The sequence below is a fragment of the Callorhinchus milii genome, unplaced genomic scaffold (assembly GCF_018977255.1).
Source record: "Callorhinchus milii isolate IMCB2004 unplaced genomic scaffold, IMCB_Cmil_1.0 Scaffold13, whole genome shotgun sequence".
Lineage (NCBI taxonomy): Eukaryota > Metazoa > Chordata > Chondrichthyes > Chimaeriformes > Callorhinchidae > Callorhinchus > Callorhinchus milii.
In genome coordinates, this window is record NW_024704754.1 from 1,748,521 (window position 1) to 1,766,416 (window position 17,896).

General features: G+C 44.0%; 1 protein-coding gene across 2 annotated transcripts in view; it reads left to right on the plus strand.

Moving 5' to 3' along the window:
- The window catches only part of LOC103183706 (rho GTPase-activating protein 26), a 68,612-nt gene that overhangs the window by 20,899 nt on the left and 29,817 nt on the right, over positions 1-17,896 (plus strand). For both annotated transcript variants that reach the window (XM_007901331.2, XM_007901332.2), the window contains exons 2-4: positions 11,701-11,796; positions 13,003-13,064; positions 16,263-16,334. In XM_007901331.2, coding sequence (XP_007899522.1) covers positions 11,701-11,796; positions 13,003-13,064; positions 16,263-16,334 — 230 coding nt within the window. The remainder of the gene's footprint in view (positions 1-11,700; positions 11,797-13,002; positions 13,065-16,262; positions 16,335-17,896) is intronic.

The window sequence follows — 17,896 nt, forward strand, 5'->3', positions numbered from 1 at the left end:
GATCATGGCTGATCTGTACCTCAACAGATGTACCAATACAATGTACGCTTGCTGCAGTCTTCCATTTTTTTTTAAAAAAAGTTGTTATGTCATCAAATTTAAAAGGAATGGGAAAACAAACAAACTCATTAGCATTTTTTTAAACTTATTTACTTCTTAGCAATATGACAAGGTGTCTAGGACCCTTTCTGTTGGTGGGTTGGTGGCCAGTGACTTTTTTTTTGCATCTCGGAGGTGGCAACTACTTACTGTAAAGCAAAGTGACTGTACGCCTTGAAGGTGAATAGGCATTAAATGCAGAATGTGATATCTTTGGGATATCTCTGTTTTCACGCATGCGAAATATTGATCGTGTCCAACGTGGATTAGCACTTTTCACCCCTATTTTAACCGTTGCAGATTCTCTCTTCGTTCTGCTTCACTGCCCAACCCCGGGTTAGTGTGACTTTTTCTAAGTAACCACGTCCCTGCAGGCAGGCAGGCCGCTGCAGCTGTGAGTGTGCCTGTGCAAACAGCAACACCGACTGCACGATTGCAAGAGCAGTGTTGCTCATTGTACAGCCACGAGTCTGAGCTGGTTGCAGGCTGAGACCGGCTTCGACTTTGGCCGTTTGGCTTCTTACAAAAGAATTGAAGCGTAACCTGGGATTGTGACTCTCCTCCTCCCTGCCTCTATTCCTATCCAGACAGTTATTACAGGAACAAAGGCGTTCAGGACCACCAAAGACCTCTGCAGTACATACAGTACAGTACAAAATTACATTTGTATAGCGCCTTTCACGTCGGTAGGACGTCCCAAGGCACTGGACAGTCAGGGATTTGGACCCGAGCACCTGATCGATCCCAGCGGGAAAAAAATCCTGCCCTACTCCATCTCGCGTGCCCTCAGTAGATCTGGTTGCCAAACAGCTATCTGATTCCCTTTTGAATTTGCTGACACAATCTGCCTCCGCTGAGATCCTGGGTCATCCATTCCACAATTCTATTAACGTTGAGTTAAGGCCCTTTAGTGTGGGTTAATTACAGCAAGTTTCACGCCCTGGGGGGGCTGGGTGGGGAAGGAGTTCTTCTTAGCCACAAACTGAATGAGACGATCTTTGCAGGGGATAGAGCAGAGGCTGGAAAATCGAGGGTGTGTTTGCCCCTGGGTGTTTGACTAACGTGCTTTGATTTGATTTAGTTTAATTGAGTTTGATTTGAAGCCAGCAGTGTTTTGCGCCCTCTGAACTCAGTGTGGTGCTAGCTGGAGAGCACCTCCCAGGATGGCACGTTGAACGTTCTCTGATTGCCCAGCGGGTTTGACATGACCTAAGACATACACAGGGACAGAAACATGGCCCATACGTAAGCAGTCATTGCCTCCGCCAGTAAAATAACCTGCTTTGCCCTGCACTAGCTACTTTCGTTGGAATGCCTGGATGGTGGCTGGATGAGAGAAGATGGAGGGAACACGACAATAATAACAGCTTGCAATCTTGATATTCGTGATATCACCCACAAAATACACAATCAATTCGCTTTACAGTATATTCGGTGCAGCGCTTTGAGACATCTCAAAGACGTGATAAGGAGCTGCATCAAATGCAAGGATTATTGTTATTATTAATAATTTTTATTAGAATTTTCCGACGTGAAAGGCGCTGTACAAATGTAATGCTGTATTATTGATATGCCCCTTGTCCCAGAGGTTGCTATAAGAATGATTTGCATCATCAACTCCTTCTCCCTTCTCCACCCCTTCCCCGAGTGCTTGGGCTGTGCTTCTTTGCTCAATGATTCCAAATGGCACATCACAAATATTTTACAATAACAACAGTAATCCTTGTATTTACTATAGCGCTTTATCACCTAGTCAAAACATCTCCTAATGTTTCACAGGAATTTACTGTAAAGTGTAATGACTGTGTATTTGTAGGCAAACTTCCAACATCTTGGGAGAATCACTGTGACGCACAAAAAGAAACGAATTAAGGAAGCCCAGAGACACATCAGGTCTACTCTTGGGAGAATTCCCCCCGCCACCCCACCCCCGCCCACTCGATCTCCCTCACAATATGGCCCTTCACGTCTTTCCCAGTTTTGCTTCCAGCATCTCTGCCAGAGGAGATGAGAAAAACCTTTCAAAAAGGGTCAACTGCAGGAGAAGCCGTGCCCTCACCAATGTGAGAGCGGTACTCAATATTCCTCTGTGCCTAGACTTCTCTCTTGAGCGAATGCTATTTGCAAAAAAAAAAAAGAACAGGTGAGGCTCCCACGTGATATCATTTCGAAAACACAGCCTCTACGCTCTCCACGTGATCCAAGATGGTGATATTGTGAATTTCCACTGGCAGCTGTTAGAATCTGCATGGACAAGCAATGGGTTGACTCTCTCCCCATTTCTGTAATGTTCCATTCTAGCATTACTCCTATTGCAGTGAATGGGGTGGGGTGGGTGGGGGGGGTTACATTGTCAGAGGTGCTGTCCTTCCTGAAAGGATCATCTGTGCGCAATTGGCTGCCGCGTTCGCCCACAAATATACAGTCAATTCACTTTACAGTCTATTCTGTGAAGCGCTTTGGGACGTCCTCCCGACGTGAAAAGCGCTATATCAAATGCAAGGATTATTATTATCTGCTTTTAAAACTCTTCTCCGTTGTCACGATGGTGGGAGAGAAAAAGTGCTCGGTCAAAAAAATATTACTACACAGATGATATCAGTTGCTGCACTGTAGGGAACTCGAGAATTCTAAGGAAAGGAACTGTATTCTTGTTAATCCTAGTCACAATCTGACGTTCACTGGTGACAGTTTGTGTGCGAGTGAGCTATAAAGATTGTGGTTTTACGAGAAATTGGAAGGTCTTGAGTGTCGGTAGCTGTGGTCAGGAATGCAGTGAGGTACAGACAGCGGTTGGATGGTTTTGTTCCGGTTGCCAGGCAGTGGCAGTAAGTGGGCTCTATATTTTCCCATTCACCGCTCAGGCGTTTGAGAGGGAGCTGCAAGATTACTGAACCCTGGGAAAATGTATGCCCGAGTTATTTACTGGGATTCTTGTGCTGAGATGGTAAACCTGAACTTTATTCCATCCTGCGATTGGACTGGGTTGTGTTATATCAGCCTCGCTGAGCACCTCGTCTTGAGTTGGGTGAAGTTGTCCTCCCGACGTGATGGGCGCTTTACAAACCTAATTTTGTTGTTGTTGTTGTGATTTACCCAGACAGACGTTATACTGCTCTGAACATGAACCGTGCGACGCTGCTTCGTGTTCGGGAAACAGCTTCCTGCTATACAGTACCTGACATATAACAAGTTGTGACTCGCTTGCCTCAAGCGATGATCTACCTGGCTGAGATCAGGAATTCGGGGAGAAGACATGAGGAAGTCCTTCATCCTGCTCTCTGTGAGCTGTGAGGCACTACATCAATACCCACTGATTTACTAAGGAAGTGCTTTACAGTAATTATTGTCCAGTCAAGTGTCTGTTGTTTTTGTAGGCAAACTCACAGCCATCTTATTCACATCAGGTCCCGCAGACAAGCATGAGGTCAATGAACAATTCTCTCTCGGATTTGTTGGCCAAGATAGCAGGAGAAACTCTCTTCTGTTTTCATATAGAGTTATAGGATCTTCCCTCCCCCCCCCCCCCCCCCCCCCCCCCGCCACCTGAACAGCCAGAGGAGACCTCAGTTTAATGTCTCAAGCAAAGGAATGTGCCTCTGACAAAGCAGCACTCCCCCAGTGCTGCCCAGGAATGTCAGCTTTGACCGAGTTTCAATTCCCAGCACAGGGCTTGAACCCCAAAATCTCTTAGCCTGAGGCGAGAGTGCTCCCGACTGAGCCAGGCTGACACATCAGACCTACTTCATTTTTTTCAGGTAAAATGCTGAACCAGATAAAGAAATCATTTGTTCTTTAAAAGGTGCTGCCTCTTTCTCCTTCAGACGACACTAAATCTACATTGCATTATTGGAAGTCACTTATAATTTCCTGTCCTATTTCGGCCCAATTTATATTTAAATTATTATAACGTGTTTAATTATAAAGGACTAAAACCATAGGGAATCATTTGAGAACCAGATAACCTTAATTTAAGAGCAGCTGTCGGTTACATTTGGATTTGCTTACGTCCTGAGAATTGATGTTATTAAATATTCAAACAGCATATACCAGCTTTACTCTGCATCATCCCTTTTATATAACCTCTGAAACCTTAGCAAGTGAGAAAAACATTGTGATGACTGTGGCCTCCAAACCTGGTTGTCTCAAAATAAAAGGGATGGGTGAGGGGAAAGGAGTGGGGTCGTACTTTCTGAATTGTATCTGCAATCACATTTCTTGGTTGGTATCTGGGGATAAGGCTAAGGTCCTGCCAGGTCTGAATCTACTCTACTCCAGATTTTGAACACTGTGGCTCTTGCTCCATCTGCCAGCTCAGATAAGGACAGGAAACACGCTGCACAGTGAAGTCTTTGTCATTCAGTTGTTCAATTTGTTTAACCTCGGTATCCCATTCCAAAGCATGTTTACTGTCATCCCAACAGCTGTAAAACACGACTATTCTGTGGCTTTTCCAGAACTGCTTGATTTAACCCTTTTCAACACTCCACCAAAATCCAAACTAATTTTTTGGTCCGAAAAAAAAGTTTCTGGGTAGATTTGTGTAGCAACGTGACCTTCCTCAGCACCTTTCACGTTGGAAAAGGTCGTAAAGCTGTTTACAGACACGGAGTCAGAGCTCAAATGGGTGGGGGTATAGGTGGGAAACAGCCAAAGTAACAATAATCCTTGCATTTGAAATTATGTCATATGGTGTCTCAATCCATCTCAAAGAACATCAAAGGATTTACCTTGAAGCATAGTAATTGTATTATGTAGACAATCAGTTTGCACACAGCAATGCTGCACAAACAGATGCGAATGACCAATTTAGCAATTGATGCAATGATGGTAGCAAATGGTTGCTTTAAAGGTTAGAGCCTATATAAATTATAATAATCCTTGTATTTGATATGGCACTTTACCACGTCATTGAGAAGTCTCAAAGCGCTTCACAGAATGCACTGTAAAAAGGATTGACTGTGGATTTTGTTGGCAAAACGCAGCAGCCAATTGCGTACAGCGGATGAGCTTCCTCTGTTTCTTGTTTTTTGGTCTATGCTGCTGTTCCCTGAATATCTGCGGGGAGAGAGCAGACTGCTTAAAGTGTGCTCTCTTTGAGCCAAAACCACTGCTTGTAGCTAATTCAGAATGATGCTTTAACTCGGGGCTTTTTTGAGTCTTGCATTGAAGTTGTTGCTCGTGTTGTTTAGCATGCCATCGAACATCTCAAAGCACTTCACGGGAATTTAATGAACGGTGTGGTGACTTATTTATTTGTAGCAACGTAATACCCTACAAATAGCCATGAAGTGAACAACCAGTTTGATCTGGGTGGGGGATTGTCGGCCAGCGATGTATAGAGAGTGGGGACACAACTTCTAATGACGCCTAATGCTTTTGTAGGCCATCATCGCCACAAAAGAGCTGTGGATCTTTTCATAGCTTTCTAAAGAGAAACCTCTGCATTGCAGCATATGTGCTACTACATGTGACCTTGATACGATCAAAGCAGCGTGGAGCAGTTTTTCGCTCTTCCCTTTTCATTCGATCTTCCCATCGGTCTAAAACTGTCATCGTTCATCTTCACACCAACAGACGGATAAAACTGCTTGAGGTGGGCCTCTTAAAATATATCTAGAAACCACTGTGCCGTGTGGAAACTTGGAGCTCATCGGCAGGTATTGCAGCAGTAAGAGTTGACTTGGCGGCGGTTATGCTGCAATTAGATGCAGAATTTCAGATGTTGACTTATTTAATAGTTGCTGTAAAAGATGCCGCATGAGCAGTCTGCAAACAGGAGCTCTGCAAAAGTGCGTTCAGAGCCCTTGGCCAGGTTCCAACGTTCTGATCAATGCCTCTTGTCAAAAGAGTTGAGTTTCTGAGGAATTAGGGATGGGATGTTGCGTTTCCCACAGAAACCAGAGTTCGTTGAGGAGGTCACCGCACACTGCTGCACAGCACGCTCCGTGGTTGTTAACAATTAATCTTGTTTCGTACAGTTTAGGAGTTGCTCTTTAAAAAATTCACCTTGCTGCTGGAACCGAGACTCCGTTCTGTCGGCAGTGAAACTTCCCAGCTGTTTCGAGCAGTCTGTAGGAGGTTCATTTTCATATGTGTGTTACTTTCCTACGTCCCTTGTAAAGTTTCTGAATATCCTACAATATCCAGAATATCCTCCTATCAGATTCAGTAATAACTTTCAAAAAGGGAATTGGATGTTTACTTAAAATAAAAAAATTGCAAGGCTATGGGGAAAGCGCGGAGGAGTGGGACCAATTGGATAGTTCTTTGAATGAGCCAGCACAGGTACGATGGATCGAATGGCCTCCTCCTGTGCTGTAGGATTCTATGATTCTACGATTCTCGTGGAGTCCTGTAGCTCAGTGGTTAGAGCACTCGCTTTGCAAGCGAGAGACCTGAGTTCAATTCCAGGCAGAGGGCGAAACCTTGGGCAAGTTTCCTTACTCCACACAGAGCCTAATAATAATCCCTCCAAAACAAAACAATAATAAATTGGTCATTTTCAATCTACGACTGTTTGTGGGACATTGCTGTGCGCAATTGGCTGCCGCGTTCGCCCACAAATATTCAGTCAATTCACTTTACAGTGTGTTCTGTGAAGCGCTTTGGGACGTCCTCCCGACGTGAAAAGCGCTATATCAAATGCAAGGATTATTATCATTATTATTAATAACGGGCACTATTAATTTTCTGACTGCCTTTTGTGTATATTGCAAATGGTACAGTAATGGGCGTTGAAAGCAATAAGGTGACGTTGAGGTTGATCCAAATTTGGTGGCTAACTACGACGGTTAAAAGTACTTTTCCTATATCTTACGTAAGATCTTTGAACCTGTTGCGAAACGTGATGAATGTAATGCAATGTTGCTACATGCGATGAATGTGTTGCCAGAGTGAAGGAAGCTGCTGTGTTATCGGGTCTGAACAAGTTTTCCTTTGGACCCACCACAAATTTCTAACATCTTCATTTCATTTCTATAGGAAACGGTGAATTATTCCGCATCATAAAATTACAGTCGCGCGCAAAGCAGGCAGCTACCACGCCTCACAGTAAATTCTGTTTATCTCTTTGAATCAGCCTCTGGACATGAAAAGCTATCCTATGGAAGGATTATTTTATTAGCACAGTTTTAATTGCAAAAAAGCAGTTAATCTTTCAAAAATCAGCCTCCAGAAATAAAAAAAACGCTTCCATTTTTATTCTAGGTTTTAGTTTTCCCTCATTGATTTGGGAGGCTGTTTATCTTTTATAGGTACGTCTATCTATAATTCCGTTTTAGTGAAAGACAAAACCGAAGACAAGGTTCAGACTTATCTTGTGCTCTGTTTAAAAGCCTTTGGCTTTGACTTTTTCGTGATCTCCAGGTTTACAGAGCTGCCGATTTCACTAACACAAAAAGAGTGTTGACGTGATGCCCGGAGTTAGCTTTGTTGTTAGCAGTAGTGATGTTCTGGATTTCGTCTGATGTGCGATTTAAAAATGCAATGGCGACGGGCAAAACTGCAATGTTTTACATAAATGATGGCAATAAAATCAACCTACTTCATCGCACATCCTCTTTTGAAATAACCCCTGCAAAGGTACTGCACATTGCGATGCTCTGAGCATCACAAATGAAGCACTTTGAGACATCTCAAAGACGTGATTAGGTGCTTTATCAAATGCAAGTATTATTATTAATACTCTTCTGTCTCCCCGTTCACCAAGGCCATAGCTCCAAGTCTGAAACCTCTCTGCATTGCTTTATGTCTTTCATTGCTGTGCTCGACACTAACTGCAGCATTTGGAGATGTCTGGATTGATGGTTGCTTTGAGTCCAAGTATAGTTGGTTAACAATCTGCGATCAGTCTAAAGGGTCCGTATTTGATTTGTATGCAAACACCTTTTTGGTTAATGCAACATCCTTCTTTGTAATGGAAGTCGCAGTTTTTCCTTATTGTTTAACCTTCATATATTGACCAATTCCTTTCATCCAGATCAACACTGCCGCCTTTGTGCTAACTTTCAGCTCTGCATTATTCTCTCTTGAGTTAAAGAGACATTAGTCTGGAGTAGAGAGTAATTCCTTTCAAATGAATGGGAAGCAGAGAGTGGGTGAAATAGGCATACCAGTGAGTGTGACACATGACCGCTGGACTGAGGAAACAACATGCTACCTGTTAGCACAAGTTGATCTGCTTTTTTCCCCTGAAATTTGAGGTGTTCTGTTCAGCGAGCAGGTTCTCGCGTAGTGACTTTGGTTATTATCTTGGCCTCCGAACAGCCATCTGGTTTGTATCAGCGTGACAGCCCCAGCTCATTCTCCCTTTCAGCCTCACTGTTAAATTATAAATAGCTGTTCTTAAGAATGTCTCGCAGGTTCCTACTAAAGCGATTCATTTCCTGCAATCATTCTCCTGCCACTGTACTGCATCTCAGCAGTAGATACATCATCACGAATCGCAGGCCGTTAACACCATAGGATCCACTCGCCTGGGCAGGTCAGGACACCCACATTGACGTGCATTTAATCCCCGATGAAATGTAGCATTTGTCTGCAGATATCCTTGCTTGGATCGGTTTAAACGAGAAAATGATTCGGACCATGTTCTTCATTGATGTTCGGACCAGGTTGTCTGTGTAATGGGAGTGAACGTGGAGTGGGAGCAAATAGGATACTTGGTTTTAAACCTAACTGAAGGAAATTGATTGCTTTCCAGTTACCATCCAGACATTTTGACATATGGGGTTATGGAAATGGATGTTCATTCTTCTATCTTCCCAGACTCCCAGCTTTCTTCCTCCTGCTTTTGACATGATAACAGCAACAACAACTTATATTATTACAAGTGTGGAATAGGATTTTGTGTCCACTACTACTGATGGTAGACAGCGTTTTGGTTTGTTTACTTTCTGTATTGGAAAGTAACCCAGTGATGAAATGGTGATAAAATGTGCCAACCTTATCATTCTCCTGTTTCATCGAATTTGCTACCCTGGAACTTCCTGAGAGTTCCTGGTGTGGGGCAAACAAATTGTGACAAGCCTGTTTCTCTCTAAATGATAGTGTGTGTGTGTGTGTGTGTGTGCGTGGGGGGTGGGGGAGAAGGTTTCCTGGGTATACTGGCTTGAAGGATGGATTATTGCCAGATCCCTCAGTCATTCTGTCCAGTTGTACTTTGGCCCACTCCACTAGGCTTTGGAGGTGTTGCCACAATGGTATCCTTCATTGAATCGGATCTATGGCTCTCCAGGATATTACTGGGAGCACGAGTGTACAGAGCAAATCCTTCCCCCTTTTCTTCCCTTTCTCGGACAAACAATTCCTTCTAGGGAAGCAGCATTCCCCTTTTGAAGATTCTGTAAGGTACTCGGATGATTAAACGCGCACAATTCGAATACCACCAAGATATTCAGTTACAGGCATGGGGTGCCAGCCAAATCTTTATTTAGACACCTACATGCTTTTAAAAGAGTTCTCCCTAGGGGGGAGGAGAGGAAAACCCGTTAAGTGGAGAAGGGCATAGCATGCTTCCTATGTGGGCTACAGTATAGAGAATAGTTTACCTAGCAGCAAGTAGGAACCCAGTTGTTAGTCGATTGGTGGATCATGTTTCTGGGGGTATAAATTCCTTCAAAAAAAATTGGTCAGTCAATCCACGACTGTTTGTGGGACATTGCTGTCGCGTTTCACTCACAAAATATACAGTCCATTCACTTTACAGTGTATTAGAGTGTATTCTGTGAAGCCCTTTGAGACGTCTCGAAGACGTGATAAGGCGCTATCAAATGCCAGGATTATTATTATTTTTATTATAGACTTTGAAACTCCAGGAACCTTTACAAAATGTACATTTGTGGGACTTCGCTGGGTGCATCTACAAAATACACAGTCGCTACAAGTTACAGTAAATGCTGCAAAGTGCTCTCAAAATTTTGACATGCTCTCGACCACTGTAAATGTAGGGATTTTTCTTCTCACGTGATTGATTTCCACGGAGATGTATCTGGATCTCGTTTGCTAGCGCAATCCGGAGGCCTGACATTCCACTTAGTCTTAGGCTGTAAGATCATTTTCAAAAATTCAGCATGATCTCAAAGCTGAAGACAAAATGCTCTTACAGGTTATGACCGATGGTGCAAGGTCCCTTGCAGAAACCTTGAGGAAAGCAAGCGTGTATAATAGGCACAGATGTGCGTGTTCATTGAATTGGAGCTCGTTTGCTGTAGCGGTTCCTGTAGCATTCTCACAGTGCTTCCAACTAAAGCTTTGACAAGTGTGTCACTGGGCCTCGGTTTGAGGCAACGCTGGGTTTCAATCAGAAGCACCTAAAGCACTTGGCAGTGCAACAGATTATAGACCCCAGTGAACCAAAGGCAAAATACTGCAGATGCCGGAAATCTGAAATAAAAATGAGAAGTCGCTGGGAACACTCAGCAGGTCAGGCGGCATCGATGGAGAGGGGAAAGTGAGTTAACACTTCAGGTTGATGACCTTTCGCCAGAACCAGTAGAGTTTAATCATCCGAGTACCTTGCAGAAAAATTCATAGAAACCAGTGAATTGGGTTTGCTGCTAGTTTTTAAATTAGATTTTTGAAGAGAAATGATGTTTTCTAAGAAGTTGGCATAGAACCAGATCCAGTGTTTTGAGTTAACAATCTGCAGTGAATACATGATATGGGAATGGTTGTTGTTTACTGAAAATCCATCTCTTGTGACTTGAACCCTTGTAACCCACCCACCCCCCCGGAAGTTATTCCGTTTGTGGTCACTTGGTTTAGTTTTAGCTTCAAGTATGCAACCAGGAAAAGGTTGCATTGAGGATGAATGTCTTTTACTTGCTGGCGAATACTCTTTGAGAGGCCCAGTACTGTGGGAATGATATTCTCTCTGGAATATCAACTTTATTACTATAAACGACTGTAAAAAGGAAGGAACAATATAAAAAATTCATTTAAACTTGATGGGTTGAATGGGCTAATTATGCTATAATTTCTATGAAGGCATTGAGACATATTGGAGCCTCCAATGCACTGCAAGAGACTGACTGCTGGTTAGTGGGTTCTTGGCCTTGTGGCCTTGCATGGGGCTTCCTGACTTGAGCGATGATAATAATGATAATAATCCTTGCATTTGATATAATGTCTTATCACGCCATTGAGAATGTCTCACAAAGCGCTTCACGGAATATACTGTAAAGATTATATCGGTGGTGGTGGGAGGTTGGTGGAGGGGGCGAGTGAGAGACAAGAAAATCTTACATTTTACAAATGCCACCCCTTGTAGCAACGACAGGATACTAGCCCACAGAGCTCTTGACACCTTGACATGGTGACATGCTGTGCATGTGCAACCAAGCTATTGGGATGCAATATATCGAAGCGATTCTCTTCTTTGCTACACAGGGAAATGAGACCACCTTCGAACGCTCTCCAGAGCCACATGAACAGAGGCCAGCCGACTGACGACAGGGTTGCTGTTATCCATCTTCGGTCTGGTGGTGGGGCGGGGAGGAAAGAGAAGTGTGAAGACAAGAGGATACGAAGCCGATCTAATATTGAATGCGGTTTTGCCTGAAGTAATGCTTATTAATTCCCGTTTGTTTTGTGACTCAGATCTCTCATCCGCTAAGAGGAAGTTTGCGGAATCGCTGAATGAATTCAAGTTTCAGTGCATTGGAGACACGGAGACAGACGACGAGATCTGTATAGGTGAGCGCCAAGGACCTCCTTCTGCGCCCTTCAAAAGAGCACCACATCATTTCCCACCCATAACCTCACATACTTCCGGTTTGCGTGCTGGCCAGCTTTCTGTGTGTGCGTGCGTGTGTGTGTGCGTGTGTGTGCACACACATGTGCGTACACACATGTGCGTGTGTATACCTGGTGAATGTGGATTATGCCCCATCATAACACTGATTAGGAGTTTACTGACCCCCCCCCCCAACTCACTCCCCACTTCTGTACTAATATAAATTGGACTCTGCTGTACTCCTGATTATATTTGTTTTAACCAGCATCACAAAACGATTCCTTGATCGATCCACGCTTGTGTTTCCGCCCAGCTAAATGAGAGCTCGCTAGGTTCTCCACCACTCTTCCACACTAACGCTTAGACAATGTATCTGTTAACTGCGCTAAGGAGTGGCCCTCGCTCTGTAGTGCTCAGCATTGAGAACAATGTAACACAGCTTTTATTAACCAGGTCAGCCAACTCTTCAGATCTTACTTGCGTCCAAGTGTCCTTACCGTTTGTCCACTTTATTTCTCGGCCCTGTGCTTCTGATCGTTCCTCCCTCCACCCCTCTCCCCCCCTCCTCTCCGACAGACTGATTCAGTGAGGACACTTGGGATATTCTTTAATCATCCTTGGTCCCGGATTCCAACTCGTGTTGTTCTTATGACTGTGTCGCCATTGTGTCCTGCTTGTCAGTTTTGCGTGTGAATTTTTTTTGGTGGGGGGCGGAGGGGGTGGGATTGGCGGAGCAGCCAGGTGTCTGACACATGCGGAAACCCATCACCGCGCTTAAGAGTATCCAAACCGAACTGAGAACTCCATGCATCCCACCTACACATGGAAGTCCCAGAGATATAGTGTTGGAATGGAATGCGCACTCCCTCTCCCTGGAGGGACGCATTCTGTTTACCTAATTCCAGAAAGTATTAAGCACAGGTTGGTAAGAACCAAGGCTTGGGGGAAGCCCAGAGTGTGCGTTAGGGTAACTGATGGAGTCTAACCAGCTAAAACCACATAGTTTGCTATTGATAATGCTGTCCGGCAAGCTTTCCTACTGCTTGTTAAGCTAGGATCACCCTACCCATCAGGGCTTTGGCTTCCAGGGTTAACAGGAAAGAGTGAAAGAGCTCCTACCTGGAAAAGATTACTTTGATTGTCTAATTCTTAATTTGTTGTTGAAGCGAGATCACTCCAGGAGTTTGCAGGCGTTTTGAAAAACCTGGAAGATGAGCGTGGACGTTTGGTGAGTAGTATTTTGGGAAATCAGCCTTGCATTTGATACAATGCCTAATCACGTCTTCGAGACTTCTCAAAGCTCTTCAAAGGATATACTGTAAGGTGTAGTGATTGTGTATTTTGTGGGCGAAACGCAGCAGCTACTTGCGCACAGCAGTTTCCCACAAACAGTCATGGATTGGATGACCGCATTTTCTTTGGAAGGATTATTGTGTAATCCTGTTGTGTAGTTAAGTTTCGGAATTGTAAGGTGAGTTGGAATGAGCTCTGAGGGATCTAGGAAACCCTTTCTTTGCTGCTATCTCATCACACGTGCAGATGTGTGGGGAAACCTCGTAATTTTGAGTTGCTGCTCCCAGCGCCAAGTGTTTAACTTCCTCAGATTCTTATACCCATTGTGTTGGATGCACAGCTCAGGTAGTTTGAATTTGTGGTACACAGGAGAGAAACGCCAGCACAGATAGGATGGACCAAAAGGCCTTTTAGCATTGTAATATTCTCTAATTTTATTTGATTGGCAGGATACACAGCTGGTTGAAGCCAGGACACTGCTGTGATGAGAGGAGGGGAGGGTGGGTGTTCTGGTGGGATGAGATCAGATTGATCGAAGGACCTTCTTCATACAAACGCATTGTGTGATCTTATTAACATCAGAAGCCAAAATTCTGCCTGGGTTTAGTCTGAAAGACCAATTTATCTTCAAAATTAAGATTGCACAAATGTTGGAAAAATCTTAACCTCTCCGACCTACTATCCCCCTACGTACCTGCCCATACCCTCTGTTCCTCTGGCTCCGGTCTGCTCCACATCCCCCGCCCCAACCGCCCTACAATCGGTGGCCGGGCCTTCAGCCTCTCAGCCCCGAGGCTCTGGAACTCCATCCCCCAATGCCTTCGCCGCTTCCTCCCTTTCCTCCTTCAAGGCCGGTCTCAAGACCTTTCTCTTTGACCATGTCTTCAGCTCCCCTCTCGACTCTCTACCCCTCCTCGCTCCCTCCCTTCCCTCCCCTCACCCTGACCATTTCCCACTGCTCGGGTCCTGACCCAACTGTCCAGCGCCTTGGGACGTCCTCCTGATGTGAAAGGTGCTCAATGAATGGAATCTTGTTATTGTTGTAAAAGCAGCTGTAAGTTGGAAGCTGATTTTCTGTAGTTCTTTGAAAGAATTGCCTTCCTCAGATAAATTGTGGTCTTGTTTACCTCTTGCGGTGGAAGGTAAAGATCCCCTGGCACCATTCCAAAAGAGACTGGAGTTTTTCCTGGTATCTTGGCCAACAGTTTCTAAGATAAAATTAGTCACTTGTTTCACAGTTGTTTGTGGGGATTTTTCTGTATGTAAATTGGCTGCCATGATCCCCTACAAACTTAAGTATGTTTTACATTTTAGTAAATCCTGTGAAGCAGTTTGAGACATTCTTCTATACCAAATGCAAGGATTATTATTATAATAAAGATAGCATGCGATGTAAGCTGGTTTAAGGAATGGTCCAAAAGTGTACAGACAGAAAATGTGACAGAATCAAGTGAAATAAGGACCATCTTAATCCTTTTACCCAGGCGCTGTTTTTCTTTTCTTAACTTTCCATAACCGTGTAGTTAGTCACAAAATCCTAGTTAACGGCTGACCCGGTAATCTTGTTAAATACCTCCCATGGTCAGGCATTGAACTAAACAGATTAGCAGGATCCTAAATTCAACCCCTGGTCTGTTGGAGGGAAGGGGGGGGGTGTTGGGTGGGAAGTGGGTGATACGGGAGGGAGTTTCACAATTAGGTTTGATATAGCAAAGGAAAAATGAGAAGACAAGACCAGAGTTTCCCCTTCTGATTGTGTGAAGCGTATGTGCATGCGAGTTGTAGCTATGGGTGTGTGTGTGTGTGTGTGTGTATACACAAGTGGTAAAGGTCAGATTAATCTTCCCTTTGACAGTCCCTACAATTGCATCGCTTGCTGATGCCAGGGAAAATAGCCAATTGAGCGAGTGACTGGTAAACGTCCAGTGTACTGATTTTTACTGTAGTTCATAATTCCTTGGCAAGCTTTTTCTTCTTGTCCTAAAGTCTGCTATTTTAAAGCCTTCCGCTCCTGCATTGTTTTTAGCATTAGCCTTTGATGACATGAATGTAGCCTCACAGTAATTATCAGAAACTAAGTGTTCATCGCCTCCAGGCTGTGACTCAAACTCGACGAACTGCAAAATCGAGGGCAGTGTCTGTCCCAGTAACCTACTTCTGTCATGAGTACTCTGACATTGGAAGATTGCACTGAAATATCCCTAGTGATTTCCTTCCCTGCGGGAATGTACTGAGTTGGTGGATTAATGACTTGTACATACATCTACACAAATGCACCATTGTCGTAAGAAATAATAATCCTCGCATTTGGAAATGTTTCCAAGACTCCGATGAAATAAAAATTCTTGAGTTGGTCCAATTTTGTAAAGAACAATCACCACATTAGTCCTTGAAGCTCAGTCTTGACCAAACAGTTGCTGTGTTTTTAACCAAAGTATGTGACTTGTCTTTAGCAGAGAAAAAAAAGTTAACTATTTTTGTTGTAGATTGACCATATTTGCTGGGGTTGCAATGAATCTCATTGAGTTTCTCACTTTTCAAAATAAAACATTCTTGACCATTGATGTGTAAATGCAATTTTTTTGTATTATGGTAATTTAGAGGATGACTGATCTGAACTTTAAGACAACAAGTAACTGTAAGACAAGCAGCTGAATATTATCTGAACCGTAACATTCAGGGATTGAGACTCTAGAGGTTGCTGGTCTAATACTGCCTCTTGATGCATGAAACTGGAATTGCATGCTTTAGTTTGCGGTCTTTTTTTTAAAAAAAGAACTTAATGACATTTGAAACGAGTTTACGAATTTTTTTTAAAAAAGAAGCAGAATTATCTATTAAACATTGCTTATATTTTTCCAAAAGACGCTGCTGATATCAGAAACGTATCCTTGAACCCCAGTTTCATTACGTTGTAATGCCACTGAAGCTGATGTGTTTGTAGTAAGTTTGGATGTTTAATAACTTTGTAGGAATTGACGTACTTACTCAGACATTGCATACACACGAGGGGCGAGTAGTAATTTTGTGTCAGATAGGTTTTATTACCAGATGAGTGTCTCTGCCCAAACACTGATTCTTTATTTGCACATCCGGCAAAGGATTTTAAACAGGGTTTTTATCTTTTGTGCAGATTGAGAATGCCAGCGAAGTTCTCATCACCCCGTTGGAGAGGTTTCGGAAGGAGCAGATTGGGGCTGCGAAGGTAATGTCCTGTGGGAGCCCACACCTCCCCCCACCCCCTCCTCTCCTCCCCTTCACCCCTCTCCTCGCCTCCCGCTCTCTCTTCTCCTCCCCTCCCCAAACTCTCACCAGCTGAAACTCGCACAAGATATTCTGCTTGCTTCTCTCTTCCCAACATTGAGGGGGAATTTTTGGTGAGCGTTGGCTCGCGGTCTGACAGTTCAGTGCTGTGTTGAGGGAGTGCTTCATTGTCAGAGGTGCCGTGCTTCAGAGGAGACATTAGCTGAGGCCCGTGTGCTCGTCCAGGTGGGCGTTATAGATCGATCCCGGGCCACTTTTCAAAGAGTGGAGAGAATTTCTCCCGGTGTCCTGGCCAACAGATAAATTAGTCTGTTTGTGGGACATTGCTGTGCACACCCAACCTTTTTGCCTACAACTGTAGCTACTAGACTCTACCGCACAGTAACTATGTCACGTGCTTTATGATATGTTGATATTTTAGGCGTTATATTAAAAGCAACATATTTTGAGCAAAACTGGAACCCTAGCAACCCAGAAATCCATCTTTGGCCTCTATACTCGAAGCCAAATTGACCGTGTCCAGTCTACTGTGTAAGTAGCTGAATTCTTCAACCAAAGAATGTTCTGAAAAATGGCTTTGTGGCCCTGCTTTATCTTCTGTTTAAAACCTGGAACTATGAAATTGTTAAGTTGTTATGTTTCCACTTTAGTAACTCTGAACAGAAGCTGGTCTTTCATCTGGACCGAGTGTTTCCCTCTCCTCCCTCCCCCCCACCTCCCTCCCGAGGTGATCGAATGCTTGTAAAAGCATGTAATGCCAGGCAGGTGTTTGAGGATTGAGCCAGATCAGCAGGTGAACTTTTCTCGTACAGCACTGCCCAGAGAATCAAGTGCAACAGCATCTTTTTGTTTTATATTAAAAAAACACAGCCTTCATTTAAATTGGGGGGAGAAATAAAATCCATTGTATTGTGAATTGTGTTGCATTCACATCTCCTCAGCGCATCAGCGTGTTTGAGTTTTTGCTGGCCAGGCGGCTTTGCACCAGCCACGCCAGTGTAGTTCAGCCCTTTGCGGCCCTGTTCATACCACAGTGGGTTCAGAGCAGAACCGAGCTCACTCGCTTGCAGAATAGATTGTCAGCTGTGAGTTTAGAGACATCAACTTGGCTCACAGGTGGTTTTGACACAAGCCAGAAGCATTATGGCGGTCTCGTGAATGACGCAAAGAATGGTGTGAGATATTAGAGAGGCGATATCAGAGGAAATCAATGCAGCTGTAGAGAAACGAATGTGCATGTTGTGCTGTGCATGCTGTTCATCATGGAGTCCTGTAGCTCAGTGGTTAAGAGCACTCGGCTCGCAAGCGAGAGGACTGGGGTTTGATTCCTGGCAGGGCGAAACCTTGGGCAAGTTTCCTTACTCCACACACATGTCTCTGTTTACCCAGTAATAAGTAAGAGCCTGGTTGTTAGTCGATTGGCGGATCGCTTTTCTAGGGGTAATAATTCCTTCAAAAATAAAAATATTTTGGTCACTCAATCCAGGACTGTTTGTGGGAACG